The sequence below is a fragment of the Erythrolamprus reginae genome, chromosome Z, assembly GCF_031021105.1.
Source record: "Erythrolamprus reginae isolate rEryReg1 chromosome Z, rEryReg1.hap1, whole genome shotgun sequence".
Classification (NCBI taxonomy): domain Eukaryota; kingdom Metazoa; phylum Chordata; class Lepidosauria; order Squamata; family Dipsadidae; genus Erythrolamprus; species Erythrolamprus reginae.
This window is the reverse complement of record NC_091963.1, coordinates 134,576,280-134,594,550: the sequence shown is the minus strand read 5'-3', so window position 1 is coordinate 134,594,550 and position 18,271 is coordinate 134,576,280. Positions and strand designations below refer to the sequence as shown.

General features: G+C 44.0%; 3 protein-coding genes across 3 annotated transcripts; 1 reads left to right on the top strand and 2 right to left on the bottom strand.

Moving 5' to 3' along the window:
- Positions 1-10,571: 10,571 nt before the first annotated feature.
- On the top strand, positions 10,572-11,960 carry LOC139175658 (histone H1-like). The gene has a single exon (XM_070766841.1). The coding sequence runs from the start codon at positions 10,640-10,642 to the stop codon at positions 11,282-11,284; it is 645 nt and encodes a 214-aa protein (XP_070622942.1). The 5' UTR covers positions 10,572-10,639; the 3' UTR covers positions 11,285-11,960.
- LOC139175659 (histone H3) lies at positions 11,921-12,399 on the bottom strand. Its single transcript, XM_070766842.1, has one exon. It carries the CDS (start codon positions 12,373-12,375, stop codon positions 11,965-11,967), a length of 411 nt encoding a protein of 136 aa, XP_070622943.1. The 5' UTR covers positions 12,376-12,399; the 3' UTR covers positions 11,921-11,964.
- A 2,393-nt stretch (positions 12,400-14,792) lies between these two features.
- On the bottom strand, positions 14,793-15,285 carry LOC139175662 (histone H4). Its single transcript, XM_070766844.1, has one exon. The coding sequence runs from the start codon at positions 15,256-15,258 to the stop codon at positions 14,947-14,949; it is 312 nt and encodes a 103-aa protein (XP_070622945.1). The 5' UTR covers positions 15,259-15,285; the 3' UTR covers positions 14,793-14,946.
- Positions 15,286-18,271: the final 2,986 nt, after the last annotated feature.

Genomic DNA, 18,271 nt, shown 5'->3' with positions numbered 1-18,271 from the left:
TACAGTGGTACTTCTACCTAAGAACGCTTCTACTTACGAACTTTTCTAGATAACCGGGTGTTCAAGATTTTTTTGCCTCTTCTCAAGAACAATTTTCCACTTACAAACCCAAGTCTCTGAAACTGTAACTGGAAAAGGCAGGGAGAAGCCTCCACGGGGCCTCTCTAGGAATCTCCTGGAAGGAAACAAGGCCAGAAAAGGCAGGGAGAAGCCTCCATGGGGCCTCTCTAGGAATCTCCTGGGAGGAAACGGACCTCCAGCATGGTTTCCCCAATCACACGCATTACTTGCTTTTACATTGATTCCTATGGGAAAAATTGCTTCTTCTTACAATACAGTGATCCCTCGAGTTTCGCGATCTCGATCTTCGCGAAACGCTATATTGCGATTTTTAAAAAAATATTAATTAAAAAAAACCCCACTTCCGCGTTTGGCTTTGGGAGTCAGCTGGGAAGCGGCGCGGCTGTTTTAAAAGGTCGCAGCCGGCCTGGGGGGCTTCCCAGCACCCCCCTGAACCCCCAACCCGGGTTTGGGGGGGTGCTGGGAAGCCCCCCAGGCCGGCTGCGACCTTTTAAAACAGCCGCGCCGCTTCCCAGCTGAGTCCTGAAGCCAAACGCCAAAGGCGAACTTCCGCGTTTGGCTTCAGGACTCAGCTAGGAAGCGGCGCGGCTGTTTTAAAAGGTCGCAGCCAGCCTGGGGGGCTTCCCAGCACCCCCCCGAACCCGGGTGGCCGGGCGAGCAGCGAGCAAACGGCGGGTGGCCGGGCGAAGGGCGGGCGAAGGGCGGGCGAGCGGGTGCTGCAATCTGTCAGCTTCCACAATTTCGTCGCTCCCCACCTCCACCATCTGCGCATGCGTGGCCATAAAAAAAGGGTGCGCATGCGCAGATGGTGTTTTTACTTCCGCAACCCTACATCGCGAAAAATCGATTATCGCGAGGGGTCTTGGAACGGAACCCTTGCGATAATCGAGGGATCACTGTAAATAAAATAAATAAATAAATAAATGTCAGGAATGGTTTTCAATCTTGTGGGATGCTTCACTGCTTCTCCTCCCCTCTCCTTTCTGTCCATCTCCAGAAGCTTTTCTGACATTGAAGCTGCTACTCATAGTCTGGCTTCCTCCATCCTTTCCCAGGAAGCTCTGGAACTGCCTATGGTACCCCGGCAAAGGACCCCCGTGAAGTCCCCCTCATCCCAGCCAGTCCAGGCACCTCCTGTCTCCTTTTCAGGCATAGCAGAAGCTTTTGCAGCTCCGGACCCAAGCCCTGGTTGGTGCCTCTCTGTTGAATCTCTCGTGTCAGAGCCTGATGAATTTTTCGAACCCATTGCCCAGGAGAACTTCCTTGGCCTTGATGCGTTTGGATCAAACCAGTTGGAATATAATACATGCCCCGATTCACAGTCCCGTGTACTTTTTACAGCTTCTGGAAACCTCCTGGAGCCCTCGCCAGTCTACTCTCCCGTGTCTCATCTCTGCTGTCACTCCAAAGGCAACGTCAGCTTCTGCCTATAATATCCACACAACCTTCTGAGATATGGACAAAGATAGGATGGTTTTCATATGTACCACTCTTTGCTGAGGAGGAGGAGAAGGAAAGGGAGGAAACAGCAGGAAAGGGAAGGGAAGGGAGGGAGGGAGGGAGGAGGAAGGGAGGAAGGAAGGAAGGAAGGACAGGACACTCTTCTTTTCTTGTCAAAAAGTTTTTTTGTTTTTTTATCAACCCACACAAATGTTCATATACCTTCAGATATTACAGTATAGCAAATAAATACATACCATATTTTTCAAAGTATAAGACACACCGGAGTATAAGACACATTGTAAGTTTGGGGGAGGAAAATAGGAGAAAGAATCTGTTTAGCAGATATTCATCTGGCTAGCATCCTTAGTCTGGTCTGCTTCAGCACATCATTTTATCCCCTGGTTAAGGGCTTTAAAAAACCTTTATTTGGAGAGAGTAACAATGAAAAAGCTTGCAAGCCAGTAAGAGCTGGGGAACATCATTAGCACCTAGAAAGAAACATTCGGAGCAAGTAGAGCAATGGAAAAAATCCTGCAAAGACTTAGGGCTTGGAAAACATTATTTGCAGAGTAATAATAAAAGAGCTTGCAAGCCAGTAAGAACTGGGAACATCGTTAGTACCTGGTTAGGGGCTGGAAAGAAACTTATTTGGAGCACGTTAGAACAATGAAAAAACCCTGCAAAGACGTAGGGCTTGGAAAACATTTTTTGCAGAATAACAATGAAGGAGCCAGTGCAAGGTAAGAGCTGGGAAAGAGCGAGTTAAGGCTGAAAAAAAGCTACATTCAGAGTATAAGACACGCCCAAATTATAACCTCTTTTAGGGAGGAAAATGGTGTGTCATATTATGAAAAATATGGTAATTCTACGCATTAGTCAATCATTAAATTCTTCATACATACGACAAATTTTTTTTCTAGGTATATTTTTCTGAAATTATATGCTTCTTTTAAAAGTGTGTGTGTGTGTGTATGTGTGTGTTTTTCTCATTTTGTCATCTGGGCTATCTGCCAATTAGTTTCAAAACGAAGTTTGTTTCCGATGAACCACTATTAACTTAATTTACCAAGATAATTATTCTTTCTCTTGCTTTTTAATTTTAAGCCATATTGCTGCTTAACCTTTCTTAATCTTAATCATTTTAAAGAGACATTTTCAAATGTACTCTCACTTTGGTGAAGAGACAACAGTAACATATTTCCTGAAGAATTTTGGAACATGCTTTGGTATTAAATATCTGCTGTGCTAGTCTTCTGTAGTGAGTAGAAGGAAAAGCCTTGAGGAAGAGGAAGAAAAAACCCAAAAATATATTCAGATTAAAAAAAGATCTGAGTCCTGGTCCAAACTGTTGTGAGAAGTACACTCCAAAGGACAATGCCAGAAATCACTATAACCTGCCAAAAGACTTAAGCCAGCTTTTCCCCTTTAAGAAAATCAAGAAGTATCTGTTGAAAGGAAAACTCAGAGCAGCTGCAAACACCTGTTACAAAAGTAATAAAAGCTAACCACAGAAACACTTAAGTAGAGCCATTAAGATAAGGGGAATCAAAAATAAACTCATCAAAGCAAAACCAGAATTCCCTTTTTCCTTCTCCCTAACAGGATTAACCCCCCAACCCCCCCCCCAGGATAGGAAAGACAAAGATCCTTGGACAGGATTAATCCATTAAGGCAGGATCCAGGGCAATTGTTTTAACTAGAGGCACACAAATAACCCCATTAAATTGTAGGGGCTTCAAAGGAAAATCTAAAATATGGGTTTGCCTCCCCCCAATCTGCTTGCAAACTAGGAATGCTGGAGCTGTGTTACTTTTTGCTTCTTATCTTCCTACATTAAAAGAATCTCACTTTCTGGTAGCTGGCTGCTGCATCCATTTCTTCTTGGTGTCCGTGGTGTGTCCCAGCTGGAAACAAACCAGGAAACTTTTTCCAACACTAGTTTGAGAGCATCTCAGATAAGAGTTCGCATAAAAGTAAGGAGCAGCCCATTCTGACTTCCAAGATTCTGTAAAATTGCTCTGTAATAAAAGTAGATGGCATTGGTTCCCTAGCTTGGCCTACCAAAACCTCAGAGGGAAAAGAGAAAGCAACTTCGGATCTCTAAGCTCATTTTTTGTAGTCCTTACTTTTTTCCTAGTTGAGAGGAATTGATGGATGTTTGGATTAGGTAGGTAGGTAGGTGTGTGTGTGTGTGTGTGTGTGTGTGAGAGAGAGAGAGAGAGAGAGAGAGAGAGAGAGAGAGAGAGAGAGAGAGAGAGAGAGAGAGAGAGAGAGAGAGAGAGAGATGTCAGTATTAAATATTTGTTTCTTCCTGCCACCTAGTGGTCTGATTCTTTTCAAGCAAGGATCACATAGGATGAGATCAGAGGTAAAAGCCACCTTCTGTCTTCCCTTTGTCATTTGCAAGAAGATTTTAGTTGTTTATAGAGGTGAATGGTGTCCAGTGTTCCCTCTAATTTTTTTTGGGAGTGGGCGGAAAAGTATAGTGTCTGAGCGGCAGTCCCTTCGGGACTGGGCGGCACAGAAATAATAAATAAATAATCAAACAAACAAACAAATAAAAACCCACCCTGTTTTGCCTCAGAGAATTTCAAAATAAAATACTGTACTGTGTGTCTATAACAGTGAGCTCATAATAGGGCAACTCTATCAATATCAAAATGCCACTTAAATAGTTGAGCTAGTTTCAAACTAGATTTTGATTTTCTTTCTCTCTTCCTTACTCCTATTCTTTTTCTTTCTCTTTTCCTTCCTCTCTCTTTTCTATCTGTTTCTCTCTCTTCCTCTCTCTCTCCTTCCCTCTCACTCTTTCCCTCTCGGCTTCTGGGCAGGTTTGGAAAACTCTGAGTTGATGATGATTTTTAAGTGAGCGATTGCTCACTGCTCAGCTTAGAGGGAACTATGATGGTGTCTATTCATTTATGTGAGCAATTAAAAGGGTGTGAACATTAAAGTCAGCTGATGTCCTTGCTTATTCAGATAGTCCAAAATTTCTGTTGCCAAGCAAGAATGGCTCACCTAAGCTGCTGAGTGAGCTCTGCCCCATTTTGTGATCTTTCTTGTCACTGTTGTTAAGTGAATCATCGAAGTTCTTCAGGCAGTAATATGGTTGTTAAGTGAATCTGGCTTCTCCATTGACTTTGTTTGTCAGAAGGCTGAAGGAGATGTTCACATGATCAGAAGTCATCACCTCGAGGTTCGACTACTGCAATGCTCACTACATGGGGCTAGAGAGAGTTTTCAGATTGTGCAGAATGCAGCTGTGAGAGCAATCGTGGGCTTTCCCAAATATGCCCATGTTACACCAACACTCCGCAGTCTGCATTGATGGCCGATCAGTTTCCGGTCACAATTCAAAGTGTTGGTTATGACCTATAAAGCCCTTCATGGCACCGGACAAGAATATCTCCGGGACCACCTTCTGCCGCACGAATCCTCAAAAGCCAACAAAGAAATCTCTCTTCTACATCTGGGTTCCACACTGGACAAGGAGAACGTAAATCAGCCCCTCCTGACACGCTCAACTCTTTCCCTTCCTGTCAACCATACAAATAAACATGTCTGAAAGTTAAGCTATGAAGTCACTCCACAGAATTTGTATACATTTCTGGAATGATATTAAAGTTCTTTTGATCCTTCATTGCGAGTTGCTTTTAGAAGGGTGGGCAGTTAAAAATAAATGGTATATTTGTGGATGTCAGGAAGAGAAAATGGTAATACTGTAACCCCAAACTTCTGTTGTTAAATGAGACATTTGTTAAGTGTGTTTTGCCCCATTTTACGACCTTTCTTGCCACAGTTGTTAAGTGAATGACTACTGATGTTCATTTACTAACATGGTTGTTAAGTAAATGTGGTTTCCCATTAACTTTTGCTTGTTAGAAGTTCACAAAGGTGATCGTGTCACTTGTGGACGTTGCAACCGTCATAAAGATGAGTCAGTTTATTTATTCATTTATTATTTATTAATTGGACTTCTATGCCGCCCCTCTCTGAGGACTCAGGGCAGCTTACAACATATAATAAAACAATATGAAACATCTTAATCCAATTGATCAATTTAAATTTTAAGAAACCCCAAAACCATAAAAATACTCTTTCATTCAATCAACTTTCTCTCAACACATTAATTGGCCAGGGGGCAAGAATCTAATGGCCCAAGCCTGGTGGTATAAATGAGTTTTAAGATCCTTACAGAAGGCAAGGAGGGTGGGGGCAGTACGAATCTCCGGGGGGAGCTGATTCCAGAGGGCTGGGGCCACCACAGAGAAGGCTCTTCCCCTATGCCCCGCCAAACAACATTGTCTAGTTGACGGGACCTGGAGAAGGCCGACCCTGTGGGACCGGAGTGACCGGTCGCTGGGATTCATGCAGCAAAAGGCGGTCTCACAGGTAGTCTGACCCAATGCCACGTACATCATAACCAACACTTTGAATTGAGTCCGGAAACCAATTGGCAGCCAATGCATACCATGGAGTGTTGGAGAGATATGCATTGTCTGGACAAGCCCATGATGGCTCACGCAGCTGTGTTCTGCACAATGTGTAGTTTCCGAACACTCTTCAAAGATAGCCCCATGCAGAAAGCATTGCAGTAGTCGAACCTCGAGGTGATAAGGGCATGAGTGACCGTGAGTTGCCAAATATCTGAATTTTGATCGCAATGACCATGGGGCTGTTGTATCAGTTGTGTGGAAAGTGATCATATGTCACTCTTTTCAGTGGTGTTGAAACTTCAAATGGTCATTAAACTGTTGTAAATCAAGGACTTAACTGTATTACAAAGGATATTAAAACTGATTTGGTAATTACAGTGATCCCTCGATTATCGCGAGGGTTACGTTCCAAGACCTCTCGCGATAATCGATTTTCCGCGGTATAGTGGTGCGGAAGTAAAAACACCATCTGCGCATGCGCGCCCTTTTTTTCAATGGCCGCGCATGCGCAGATGGTGGAGCCAGTGGCTGGGGAGGTGGATTCGCCGCCCCCACCAGCCCGATCTCCCTCCGGTGGCTGGGGAGGTGGATTCTCCGCCCCCACCAGCACTTCCTGCTCTGGGTCAGAGCCGCGGAAACCTTCGGCTCGCCTTCGTTTGTATTGCAGCGAAGGAGGCGAAGCAAGGCTCCAAGCTCGCCTGCCGCCGCCGCCGCTATGCCTCTGCCGCCTCAGCCACCCCCTCTGCTCTGCAGGGACCTCGCATGCCACGATCTCCCTCTCTCGCCCTCCCCGCGCTTCTCCTCGGCGGTGGCCAAGCGGCAGGCTTAATGGGAGACCAAAGGCGAAAAAAGAAAAGAAAAAAAAATCCCCAAAAGAGGCAGGCACAAAGCGGGGGCACAAGGGGAGCTGCCCGGCAGAGGTTGCTTTTTTTCTTCTCGTGGGCAAGTGGAGGGGGGGAGAGAGAAGGAAAGAGAGAGAAGGAAAGAAAGAGAAAGAGACAGAGAAGTGACTCTTGGTGATGCGGTATGACGTCATCGGGTGGGAAAAACCGTGGTATAGCAAAAAACCCGTGGAGTATTTTTTAATTAATATTTTCTGAAAAACCGTGGTGTAGCGTTTCGAGAAGATCGAGATCGCGAAAATCGAGGGATCACTGTAAAAGTATGGATTGCTTCTTTGACTCTGCTGACCACAGATTAATTAAATTCCTCCTGTTTCTATACGTTTTACTTACACGTTTGACTATACCTTCTTCACATATCCAAGAATTGAAATTAGCATATGTAACCTGGTTATCTAACCAGGTTCCACTTACCTTTCGCTACAGGTGCACATCGCAACCGCACATGCATTCAGGCTTGCTGCACAATTTTATTTCTGTGCATGCACAGAGAGCCAAAAAATGTTTTGTTTTGTTTTTTTAAAAATGCCTTTTTTTTTTACCTTCTCCTTTGGACAATATAACTAATTAAGAATTTCAATATCCTACATGAGTTGATTATAGCACCAATTTTCCTTTCTTTTTTTGGACTGATTTTGGATTGATCCAGAAGTACTTATTAGTGCCTTTTTTTCTTTTTGATTCTTTTTTCCCCCACTGCTTTAACTCTTTTTCTTATTTTTCATTATTTTCCATTATTATTGATATTAATATGATTATTCTATTTTTCCATTTTTTTTACTTTCCCTTTTCCCCTCCAACATTTTTCTTTCTTCCCCTTTTAAATATATCTTGATACTGTTATAGATTTTGAGTTTGATATTTCATTGAATTTTTGAATTAGTGTTAGCACCCTTTATGATCCTACCTTGTTAAGTTGAATTCTTATCACAATTTGATTAGTACTGTACATTGCTATTGAAGTTAATATATTTGAAATCAACATACTTATAGTCTGGATTCATAGGAGAAATTTTGGAAAAGTTAATTATTGATTTACTGGTGAAATAAGTGAAAAAATTAATTTGAGCGAAATGAATGAATGAATGAATGAATGAATGTCCTCTGGTTGCTGCAGATTGCAAAAAAAAAAAAAACCTCTGCACATGCACAAAGGCTTCTGCATAGAGGGTCAGTTCCATGTAGTGATGTACAGTGATCCCCCGGGTATTGCGATCCCGATCATTGCGAAATGGCTATATGGCGATTTTTCAACCTGGAAGTAAAAACACCATCTGCGCATGCACGCCCTTTTTTCTATGGCCACGCATGTGTAGATGGCGCCAGGCAGATCAGCTGCTGGGCGGCTTCCCTGGGTCTTCCCCCTCTTGCTGGCAGGAGGGCGAGCGGCGGGCATCAGCGAGGAGTTTGCGTGGGCGGCAGGGAAACCCCAGCGCCGCTTCCCAGCTGAGTCCTGAAGCCAAATGCGGAAGTTCGCTTCAGGACTCAGCTGGGAAGCGGCGCGAGCGAACGGCGAGGGCGGGCGAAGGGCGGGCGAACGGCAGCGAGGAGTTTGCGTGGGCGGTGGGGAAACCCCAGCGCCGCTTCCCAGCTGAGTCCCGAAGCCAAACGCAGAAGTTCGCTTCAGGACTCAGCTGGGAAGCGGCGCGAACGAACGGCGTGGGCGGGCGAAGGGCGGGCGAGCGGCGGGCGCGCGGGCAGGCAGGCGGTGGACAAGCGGCGGGCGGACAAGACAAGCGGCGGGCGCGGCAACAGCGAGGAGTTTGCGTGGGCGGCGGGGAAACCCCAATCTTCGGCTCCTCGCTGCTGCGGCGGAAGTAAAAACACCATCTGCACATGCGCAGATGGTGTTTTTACTTCCGCAGCGCTACTTCGTGAAAAACCGATCATTGCGAGGGGTCCTGGAACGGAACCCTCGCAATAATCGGGGGACCACTGTACATGGTTCCCTTCTGTTGCAATGTGAACCAGTAGGGAAGGTTAGTAGAATCCACCTCTGCACTGTAGTTGCCATGAAGATGAATCAATTGCCAAACCTCTGGAATGTGCTCATGTGACCTTGAAAAGTGTGCCAATGTGAAAAATGGTCAATTTTTTTCAGTGATGTAACTTCGAATGGTCACTAAATGAACTGCTGTAACTCAAAGACTATCTGTATTAGTGGCTATTGTAGGAATGGATAGGTCAGGGATCGGACCCAACCGGCCACTGCTTATGTTCTTAGGATAATTACAGAAGGTGATGGATATTCACTCCAAGACATTGACAATCAAACGTTAACTTTCATTTACTTGCAACTTTATCAAACCCACTCAAATGAAAGGCAATCGTGAATGTATGTAATATAAGCCATTAAGTTTCATTTCCCAGGAGAAACATAAAATTAAATCATAATCACTGGATGATGGAGCGATTTTAAAAGATAGGATTAAAATACACATCAGTGAAACACTTCCTATTTGTCAGAGGTAAAACCAAATTGAAGTGACTTTTATCCTTGTGTTGACAAGAATCAGAGAAATCGTTTTTAAAATACTATCAGTGGTTAGAAATGTAGCAGTTGTGCTTAATTGCTGGATAAAACTTCTTGAAAAAATGGGAGTCCTGTGTAAGTTGGAAGAGGAACAGAAAAATACCATCACACTCCAATTGCAGTTGCATTTCTACTACTCTATTATTACCTTCTAGCATCAGAGATTGGATATGGGCCACTATAATTACTACCACTTCTGAAAAGTGATAGTCAAGTACTTTGAATTAAATACACGGATGGGGTGTTTATTAAGCACGAGGAGAGTTTTATGCCATTGGAATTTTATTGGAATCAATTTACATTTATCCAGGGTCCATGCACAATATATTCTTTGTGCCATTCTTTATTCCACCAAATTTGGGTTTTGAAGTTAGGATCTTTTAAAATTAAACCGCAGCAGGGAGAACGAGGATGTAGCCAAGGGAGATACTTAAAGATCTTTTGAAGCTGCCACCAGCCCCTCCTTGTTAGAAACGCCACCCCTGCAATGCTGACAGGGGGTCCTGAGGAAGGGGACACGGAGGGGGACCGATCCACCCTGTCGAGGGAAGGAAGCCACGAGGCCTCTTTCTCGAAAGAAGGAAAGTAGAAGTCCTAAACTGGGGGAGTTCTACCAGCAAAGGCCCCTCGCTCCGACTCCCGAGTGAGCGGATGAATGTGTTACTTGGGTTCATTCAAGCGGCCTTGGTAGCCGAACGCCCTTTGGGGGACGGAGCCTTTTCTCCCCACGCCGCCCCGGAGTCCCCCAAGAGCGGCCTGGCCCCCTTCGCCCGCCCCGCACTCCAAAGACAAGCGTTTAATTTAGGCGAAAAGGTCAAAGATTTCCACGGGGAAGCGGCGCCAGGCTGGAAGGCTCCCGGCTTCTGCTCGCTTTCCTGCCGCCCGCCGCCTCTGCCCGGCCGAGCGCCGCTCCCCGCCACAAAGCCGGGTCCCCCCGCGCCCTTTCCACCGGGGCACCGAGCGCCCCGCCGCCCCGCCACCCCTCTGGGGGCACTTTTGGGGGACCCAAGAAACACAAAGTGGCCGCAGCCACAGCCGCCTCTGGCTGGCGGAGAGCGACGCCCGCGAAGGCACCAATCAGAGCGCAGCTCCGCCCCTATAAATACCAGGCGGCTCCTCGGCCTCACTTCAGAATTTACTTTTCGCCTCCCGGAGATCCGGTGCCAGCCAGCCAGACCGCCCGCCAAGCGCCGCTGCCCTCCCTGTCCGACCGCCAGCCAGCCAGACCGCCGAGCCAAGCGATCATGTCCGAGACGGCGCCCGAAGCCCCCACGGCCGCTGCGCCCCCAGCCAAGGCGCCGGCCAAGAAAGCCAAGAAGCCCGCGGCCGCCAAGCCGCGCAAGGCGTCCGGGCCCAGCGTCACCGAGCTGCTGACCAAGGCGGTGGCCGCCTCCAAGGAGCGCAACGGCGTGTCCCTGGCGGCGCTCAAGAAGGCGCTGGCGGCCGCCGGCTACGACGTGGAGAAGAACAACAGCCGCATCAAGCTAGGGCTCAAGAGCCTGGTGGGCAAAGGCATCCTGGTGCAGACCAAGGGCACGGGCGCCTCGGGCTCCTTCAAGCTCAACAAGAAGCAGCAGCAGCAGCACCAGGACACCAGAGACAAGGGCGCCAAGAAGAAGCCCGCCCTCAAGGCCAAGAAGCCCGCAGCCAAGAAATCTGCCGCCGCCAAGAAGCCCAAAAAACCCGCGCCCAAGAAGAGCCCCAAAAAGGCCGTCAAGAAACCCGCAGCGGGAGCCAAGAAGGCCGCCAAGAGCCCCAAGAAGGCCAAGCCCGCCAAGCTGATCAAGGCAGCTAAGAGTCCCGCCAAGGCAAAGACGAAAGCAGCTAAACCCAAGACTCCCAAGGCGAAGGTGGCCAAGCCCAAGAGGGGGGCGGCCAAGAAGAAGTGAAGCGACTTCGGTGAACTCCGATCCCCAAAGGCTCTTTTAAGAGCCACCCACTTTTTCCTTGAAAAGAGCTGACCTCATTTTGAGACACTATATTTTAGACTCCAAGCCTTGCCAACTTTTTCTAATGTTTGGACTTTTATTTTCTGAGAGTTGGAAGTCCATACCTCCCCTGCACATCCATTGTAAAATTTCCACATTTAAATTCTGCACATCCCCTGCACATTTCAAGGTAGTTAATTCCAGGCGAGAAAACTACTGCTTATGACGAGATGATTGTAACCCCAGAGGAAAGCGGCTGTTGAATACGGGAGCGCATCAGAACGCTGGACAGAGTCGTTCATATTCGACCCGCTGGTTTTGTGAATTCCCTCCCTCCCTCTTCTCCCCCCCCCCCCACCACGGTGCAGCCTACCCACCCAGCGGCTTAGAGCGGGTGGCGGCGGGACAAAGCCCTCATACAGTAATGGCGCGGACTTTGTTGTTTTTTTACCAGCCGATCTTATAAACCAGGGAAGCTACAGGGACTTACAAATGGGTGGCGCCAAATACTCAAAAAAAAAAAAAAAAAAAAAGGATAACAACCAGGCTCTTTTTAGTGAAAGCGTTAGTGGCTCTTAAAAGAGCCTTTGGGTATAAGCGAGCGAAGTCTCCTCATCAGAGTGAGACGAAGGATTTTTTTTTTAAGCTCTCTCACCGCGGATACGGCGAGCCAACTGGATGTCTTTGGGCATGATGGTGACTCGCTTGGCGTGGATGGCGCAGAGGTTGGTGTCTTCAAACAGCCCCACCAAGTAAGCCTCGCTGGCCTCCTGAAGAGCCATCACAGCCGAGCTCTGGAAACGCAGGTCGGTCTTGAAGTCCTGGGCGATTTCACGCACCAAACGCTGGAAGGGGAGTTTGCGGATCAACAGCTCGGTGGACTTTTGGTAGCGCCGGATCTCTCGGAGAGCCACAGTGCCCGGACGGTAGCGGTGAGGTTTTTTCACGCCTCCGGTGGCCGGTGCGCTCTTGCGGGCTGCTTTAGTAGCAAGCTGCTTTCTTGGTGCTTTACCACCGGTGGACTTCCGAGCCGTCTGCTTGGTTCTGGCCATCTTGCAAAACAAGGAAACTTCGCTCTCTGAAAGTTCAGATGAATGAATTTGGCGGTCAAACTGGTGGGTGTTTTATAGGCAGCGTCCCGTCTTTCTATTGGCTGAGAGTAGCTCGCTGTTTGCCGTGATTGGACAATAATAGCGTAACTCTGATTGGTCTCTTATCCTCCTGCCGCAGCCAATCGCTATTCTGTTATTTTAATTGACTTGAGGTATCCTGTCTCCCCATCATCGCCACGAGTCTGTGGAGAGGGGCAGCATACAAATCTAAATATTATTATTATTATTATTATTATTATTATTATTATTATTATTATTATTATTATTATTATTAACAACAACAGTAATAATAATAATAATCACCCCCGTTTATCAAATACAGGACTAAGAGATGATTTCATCCATCCATTTTATTGGGAATAATAAAATCTTGTAATCTGTCCAGGATTTAACAAAAAAATGAAAAGTCCTGTGTAAGAGAGTAACTCAGTATGTTATGCAAAGGTTTATTTATTCACATTTCTCTCTGCTACGACGGCAATCTAGTGCCATTTTTCTTAGAATATAACTTTTATTTCCCCCCTTTGGATTGCATTCAAAAATATGGGGAGTAGGTCAAACTAAATGTATATTAATTGCAACATTGTCTCCAAATCATGGTGTTTGATTTCCTAATCACAATTGATTTCCTAATCATAAACTGGGATACTATTTAGTAATAGTCTTTTCTTCATACTCATCAAGTGTCAACAAAAGATGCTCTTAAATAACTCTATGGATAATTTTGCCCCAAATTGGAAATAGGGATGTTTAAAAGTTTACAAATTACAAAATATTTCATGCATAAACACATGCACGATTTCCCTATTCTAGTTCTTTCCAGATATAATGGATTTCAATTTCACTTCCAATTCTGGTAGATTTGGTGATGGACATTGGGGGGGGGAATGAAGAGACAAATTTTGCCTTTTCTGCTTATGTGGAAGAATAATGAGCAATTTGGTCAATTTAAATATTATTTTATTTATTTATTTTTATTATTTAGATTTGTATGCCGCCCCTCTCCGCAGACTCGGGGCGGCTCACAGCAAGATACAACAATTCATAGCAAATCCAAATATAATTTAAAATATTTAAAAAAGAACCCCATTTTACTAACAAACACACACACAAACATACCATGCATAAATTGTACATGCCCGGGGGAGGGAGGTGTTTCAGTTCCCCCATGCCTGACGACAAAGGTGGGTTTTAAGGAGTTTACGGAAGGCAGGAAGAGTAGGGACAGTTCTAATCTCTGGGGGGAGTTGGTTCCAGAGAGTCGGGGCCGCCACAGAGAAGGCTCTTCCCCTGGGGCCCGCCAACCGACATTGTTTAGTTGACGGGACCCGGAGAAGGCCCACTCTGTGGGGCCTAATCGGTCGCTGGGATTCGTGCGGCAGAAGGCGGTCTCAGAGATATTCTGGTCCAGTGCCATGAGTGGCTCTTTAGAAAGCAAGAGGATATTGCAAGTGAATGTTTAAACGATGCACTAAAAGAATTAATATTAAATCCTTGCTAGAAAAACAGTCTTAAGGAATTCAGATAAAAATAGAATACTTTTATGCCCACAAAGCACTGTCCCATAACTCCTATCTAGGATATGCTATTATTAGAGGTGAATCTAGTCCTGGAGTGAAGCATGAGCCCTATACCAGTAGGAAGATTAAACAAGTTTTGATATTCTCAAAAACTCATCAAAATGGGATAATAAAAGCTGTAACAAAAACTCAGGCCTATGCTGTAATTCTCGGAGGAAGAGAATGATTCCTTACTTCATTCTGGAACACAGAACTGGCACCCATTTGTAAACTTGGTCCACCAACACATATTTTAAAAGACCAGGACTACTTTCCCCTCCCCCCACCTCATCAATCTCCCAGTGAAGACAAACTACAAACTCTTCAATCCACATAAATTAACAATACTCAAGACATTAATTGCATTGTTGCTGTCCAGCTTTAAGAGACAGTGCAGTGCTGAAGCATCTTCCAAATTAGACCCACTGCATTAGGGCTGCACTTTTTATTACAAATCCCCAGTGAATTCAGGGGGCTTTGTTAGAAACATGCTTTTTCAAAATATACCTTCATTTATTTGACATCATGTCTTGTTTCTTACACTTTTTGTTTTTAGAATCCAAATGCTGCAAAATGCTCGTTTTCATGTTAGCAATGTTAAAAAAAACCTAATTTGAATACAGGGGTTGAAAGGCAGAAATCATAGCTCTACCTCAAGAAGCTACATTTCCTGGGGTGTCATTTCTCACAATCCCTATTGAAACTAAAAATAGCAGCAACCAATTTCAGGAAATCTTGGATTTTTTTTTAAAAAAAGCTACAGGAATTGTTCCTAAAATCTTAACAAGCTGTTCTCATAAACACACACATTCACAACACTCTATATAAGATTTGAACGTTTATATCAAAATTCTGGCTACCAAATCAGCAAGCAACTCAGCAAATTTTCTGAAAGATTTGGTGGTCCTGAAAAGGACCTTTGGGGGTTTTTTATTCGGTTGATTCAAGCTTTTCAGCCTCCGAAGCCATACAGAGTACGACCTTGGCGTTTCAAGGCATAAACAACGTCCATTGCAGTCACGGTCTTCCGTTTTGCATGCTCGGTGTAGGTGACGGCATCACGAATAACGTTTTCCAGAAAAACCTTCAGCACGCCCCGGGTTTCTTCATAAATCAAGCCCGAAATACGCTTGACTCCCCCGCGGCGGGCCAAGCGACGAATAGCAGGCTTGGTGATGCCTTGGATGTTATCTCGGAGAACTTTCCGATGCCTCTTAGCGCCTCCTTTTCCGAGCCCTTTGCCGCCTTTCCCACGCCCAGACATGATTGCCTTCAGCTACCAGCGCCTTTGCTTGCAGGAAGAGAAATGCGGCTAACGGACGAATCTCTCAGCTTATATTGCGTAGAGACCGACCAGAATGAAAACTGCAGAGACTGATCAGAATGAAAACAGCGGGGGGGGGGGTAGTTTCCCCAAACGAACTGTATTGTTCCTCTCTCCAATGAATAACCAATACGGAATTAAGAAATAATAATAATCTCATAATTTTTCCTATTAAACATGTATTGTTACAAAATTTAAAACCGAGTAAAGGGATAACTGGTCCGTCCCCCCAATCTACTGGGAATGGCGTTTTAAAACCTTTATTGAAATATTTTTGCTGATTGCTTCAGAAAGATATTTATTTTCCAGCTCTTTTGTGAGCCAGTTCACAAAATGTAAAGGTGAAAAAAGCAAAGAAGGCAAATTATTTATGATTTCATTTTTGCAACTAAGTTGCCTTTTGTGCAATTTAGTAGAGGTTTTCTCCTTCATTCCACTCATTTTCTGGGCAGATATGATTGAAAGAGAACAAGAAACATAGTATTGTTGATAATCCTCTTTTGCAACTTTCACCCCACAAAAGTAACATCCATTTTTAGAATATTGAATGGATTTTCCCCCCTCTTTTAAAAATCTTCCATGGTTCACTCAGAGTGGATCCAAAGGCCGGCTTTTTGCATTCCTTCAAATATTTTGGATTTCATCCTTCACGAGTTCCAATGAAAGGACTCTCTACTAAATGTGGAAGAATAATATGCATGGGTTTTTAATTGTTTTTTAAATCATTCTCTTAATTTATTATTATTATTATTATTATTATTATTATTATTATTATTATTATTATTATTATTATTATTATTATTTCTATGCCGTCCCTCTCCAAAGATTGAACCAATAAATAAATAAATAAATAATAGGCAAAGCTTCAATTACACTGTTGTGACTGTTATTGTGGTTCTTTGGATCATACCTAGCAAATACCACTGTTCTATACCCAAAGGAAGGGACAGGGAGGGTTTTAATTTAAGGAGCATCAGGTTCTCTATTATCTGTGCTAATCAACTGTTTCTTGTTCTCATAATTATTTATCTATTCCTTAAGAAACTCAGGGTTACTGCTTTGAGAAATTTGTCTGACACCTATATGCTAATATTGAAGTAAATTTTGTTTAATGGAAAGGGGAAATATATACTGTATACATATACTGCTCAAAAAAATAAGGGGAACACTCAAAGAACACATCCTAGATCTGAATGAATGAAATATTCTCATTGAATACTTTGTTCTGTACAAAGTTGAATGTGCACAACAGCATGTGAAGTTGATTGTTAATCAGTGTTGCTTCCTGGGGGCAGTTTGATTTCACAGAAGTTTGATATACTCGGAGTTATATTCTGTTGTTTTAAGTGTTCCCTTTATTTTTTTGAGCAGTGTATATATATTGGCAGGATGGATGTGGTTTGCCATCTTCTGAGACTTTTTTTTTCAACTCCACAATCTAGCTTTTTTTTTCTTTTACAATTCTGGTGCTTATTCAGTTCTAATTCTAAGAAAGCCTGGCTCTGCTGGACTCCTGAATGTGAGACTGTAGGAAGCAATATTCTTCTAGGTTCAGTTCCAAGTGGGGGAAAAGACACTGGATTCATGGAGATCGCTTGGAAAGGAGGTTTAATGGTGGACAGGATCACATTGCCCAGGAGCACATGGAATGAGCTTCTGTACAGAAAAGGTGGATCACATGTTTCCAGATCTTGGATCCAGAGGAAAAAAGGGATCCTTGCTAAGGGTCCCTGTGTTTTTATAACTTCTGTTGGGTTTCCTTTTCCTATATAAGAAATGCCCTCTGGTTGGTTGTCAGATTTTCCCTGGTGCCATGCAGAAGCTTTGTTTTTGAATTCAAATTCGGCTGACCCTTTGGTAGGTGATGGAGGAATGAAACGGCTTTGGGCAATGCCTAATATGGGTGTTGTTTGTTATGTAGGATAGATCGGTCCAGCTATTAACAAAGGTGAACTGTGCCATTCCTGAATAGCACATTGACGAAGGTGGGGGCTACTAAGAATGAGTCTTTTTCCTTGCCTAAGAGTATGTTTCAGGAGATATTCTATATAATGTTCTGCCTTTTAAAATACTTTCTATTGAAGGAAAAATCCATTGTGTATAAAATAATTTAAGTTTTATTTTAAGAATATCAGTACAGTATTTGCTGTCTGTAGTTTCTGTCTTTAACAAGATTAGGATTTCCTATTTTTCCTTATCTTGTGACTGTCATTTTGGGATCTGTTTTTAACAAGATAAATGTTTGCTGATTAACAAGATAAATGTTTGCTGTTTAACAAGATAAATGTTTGCTGTTTACCCAATAAACTATTCATCTCCTGGAGAGGGAGGCAGGATGTGGACCATATTTGGGCAAGGAATTCTGTGTGATAAGTTGAGAAATTCTATGTACCTTTGTGATTTGTAAAAACTATATAACCTGCTCTTTAGCTTCTGTACAAGTGTCTCTTCCCTTGTGAAGAGTACCCGCTTTGCAAACCATTTTTGGTATACCCAGAAAGAATAAACATTTCTGTTCTCTTTGTCCAAACGTCTTGTGTGAACTTTATCACAGCGCACACTATGATATTTCATTATTCTGGGGGGGTGGGGGTGGGGGTGCTAACTTTCTATAAGACCAAGTGTATGCATATAAACTCTCCTTATTTATCTTTTGGGGTGATAATTTCTGGAAAAAAATTATTGGCATTCCAAGATTCTTTAAAAACACAAACCAGAATTCAGTGGGAGTAATTTACACTGCTTCATTAGCTGGTTATTTAAAACTTTTTGCACAATTTACATTATTAATTTAATTTATTTCATTAATCAAAAATGACTAGCACATGATTCTGGGTTTGCTAGGCTAAAATGTGTGTGTGTGTGCACGCGAATTTTGCCGTCCTCCCTATCAACGACTACTTAAGCATCAACCACAACAACAAAAGAGCAAACAACAGATTCAAACTTAGTA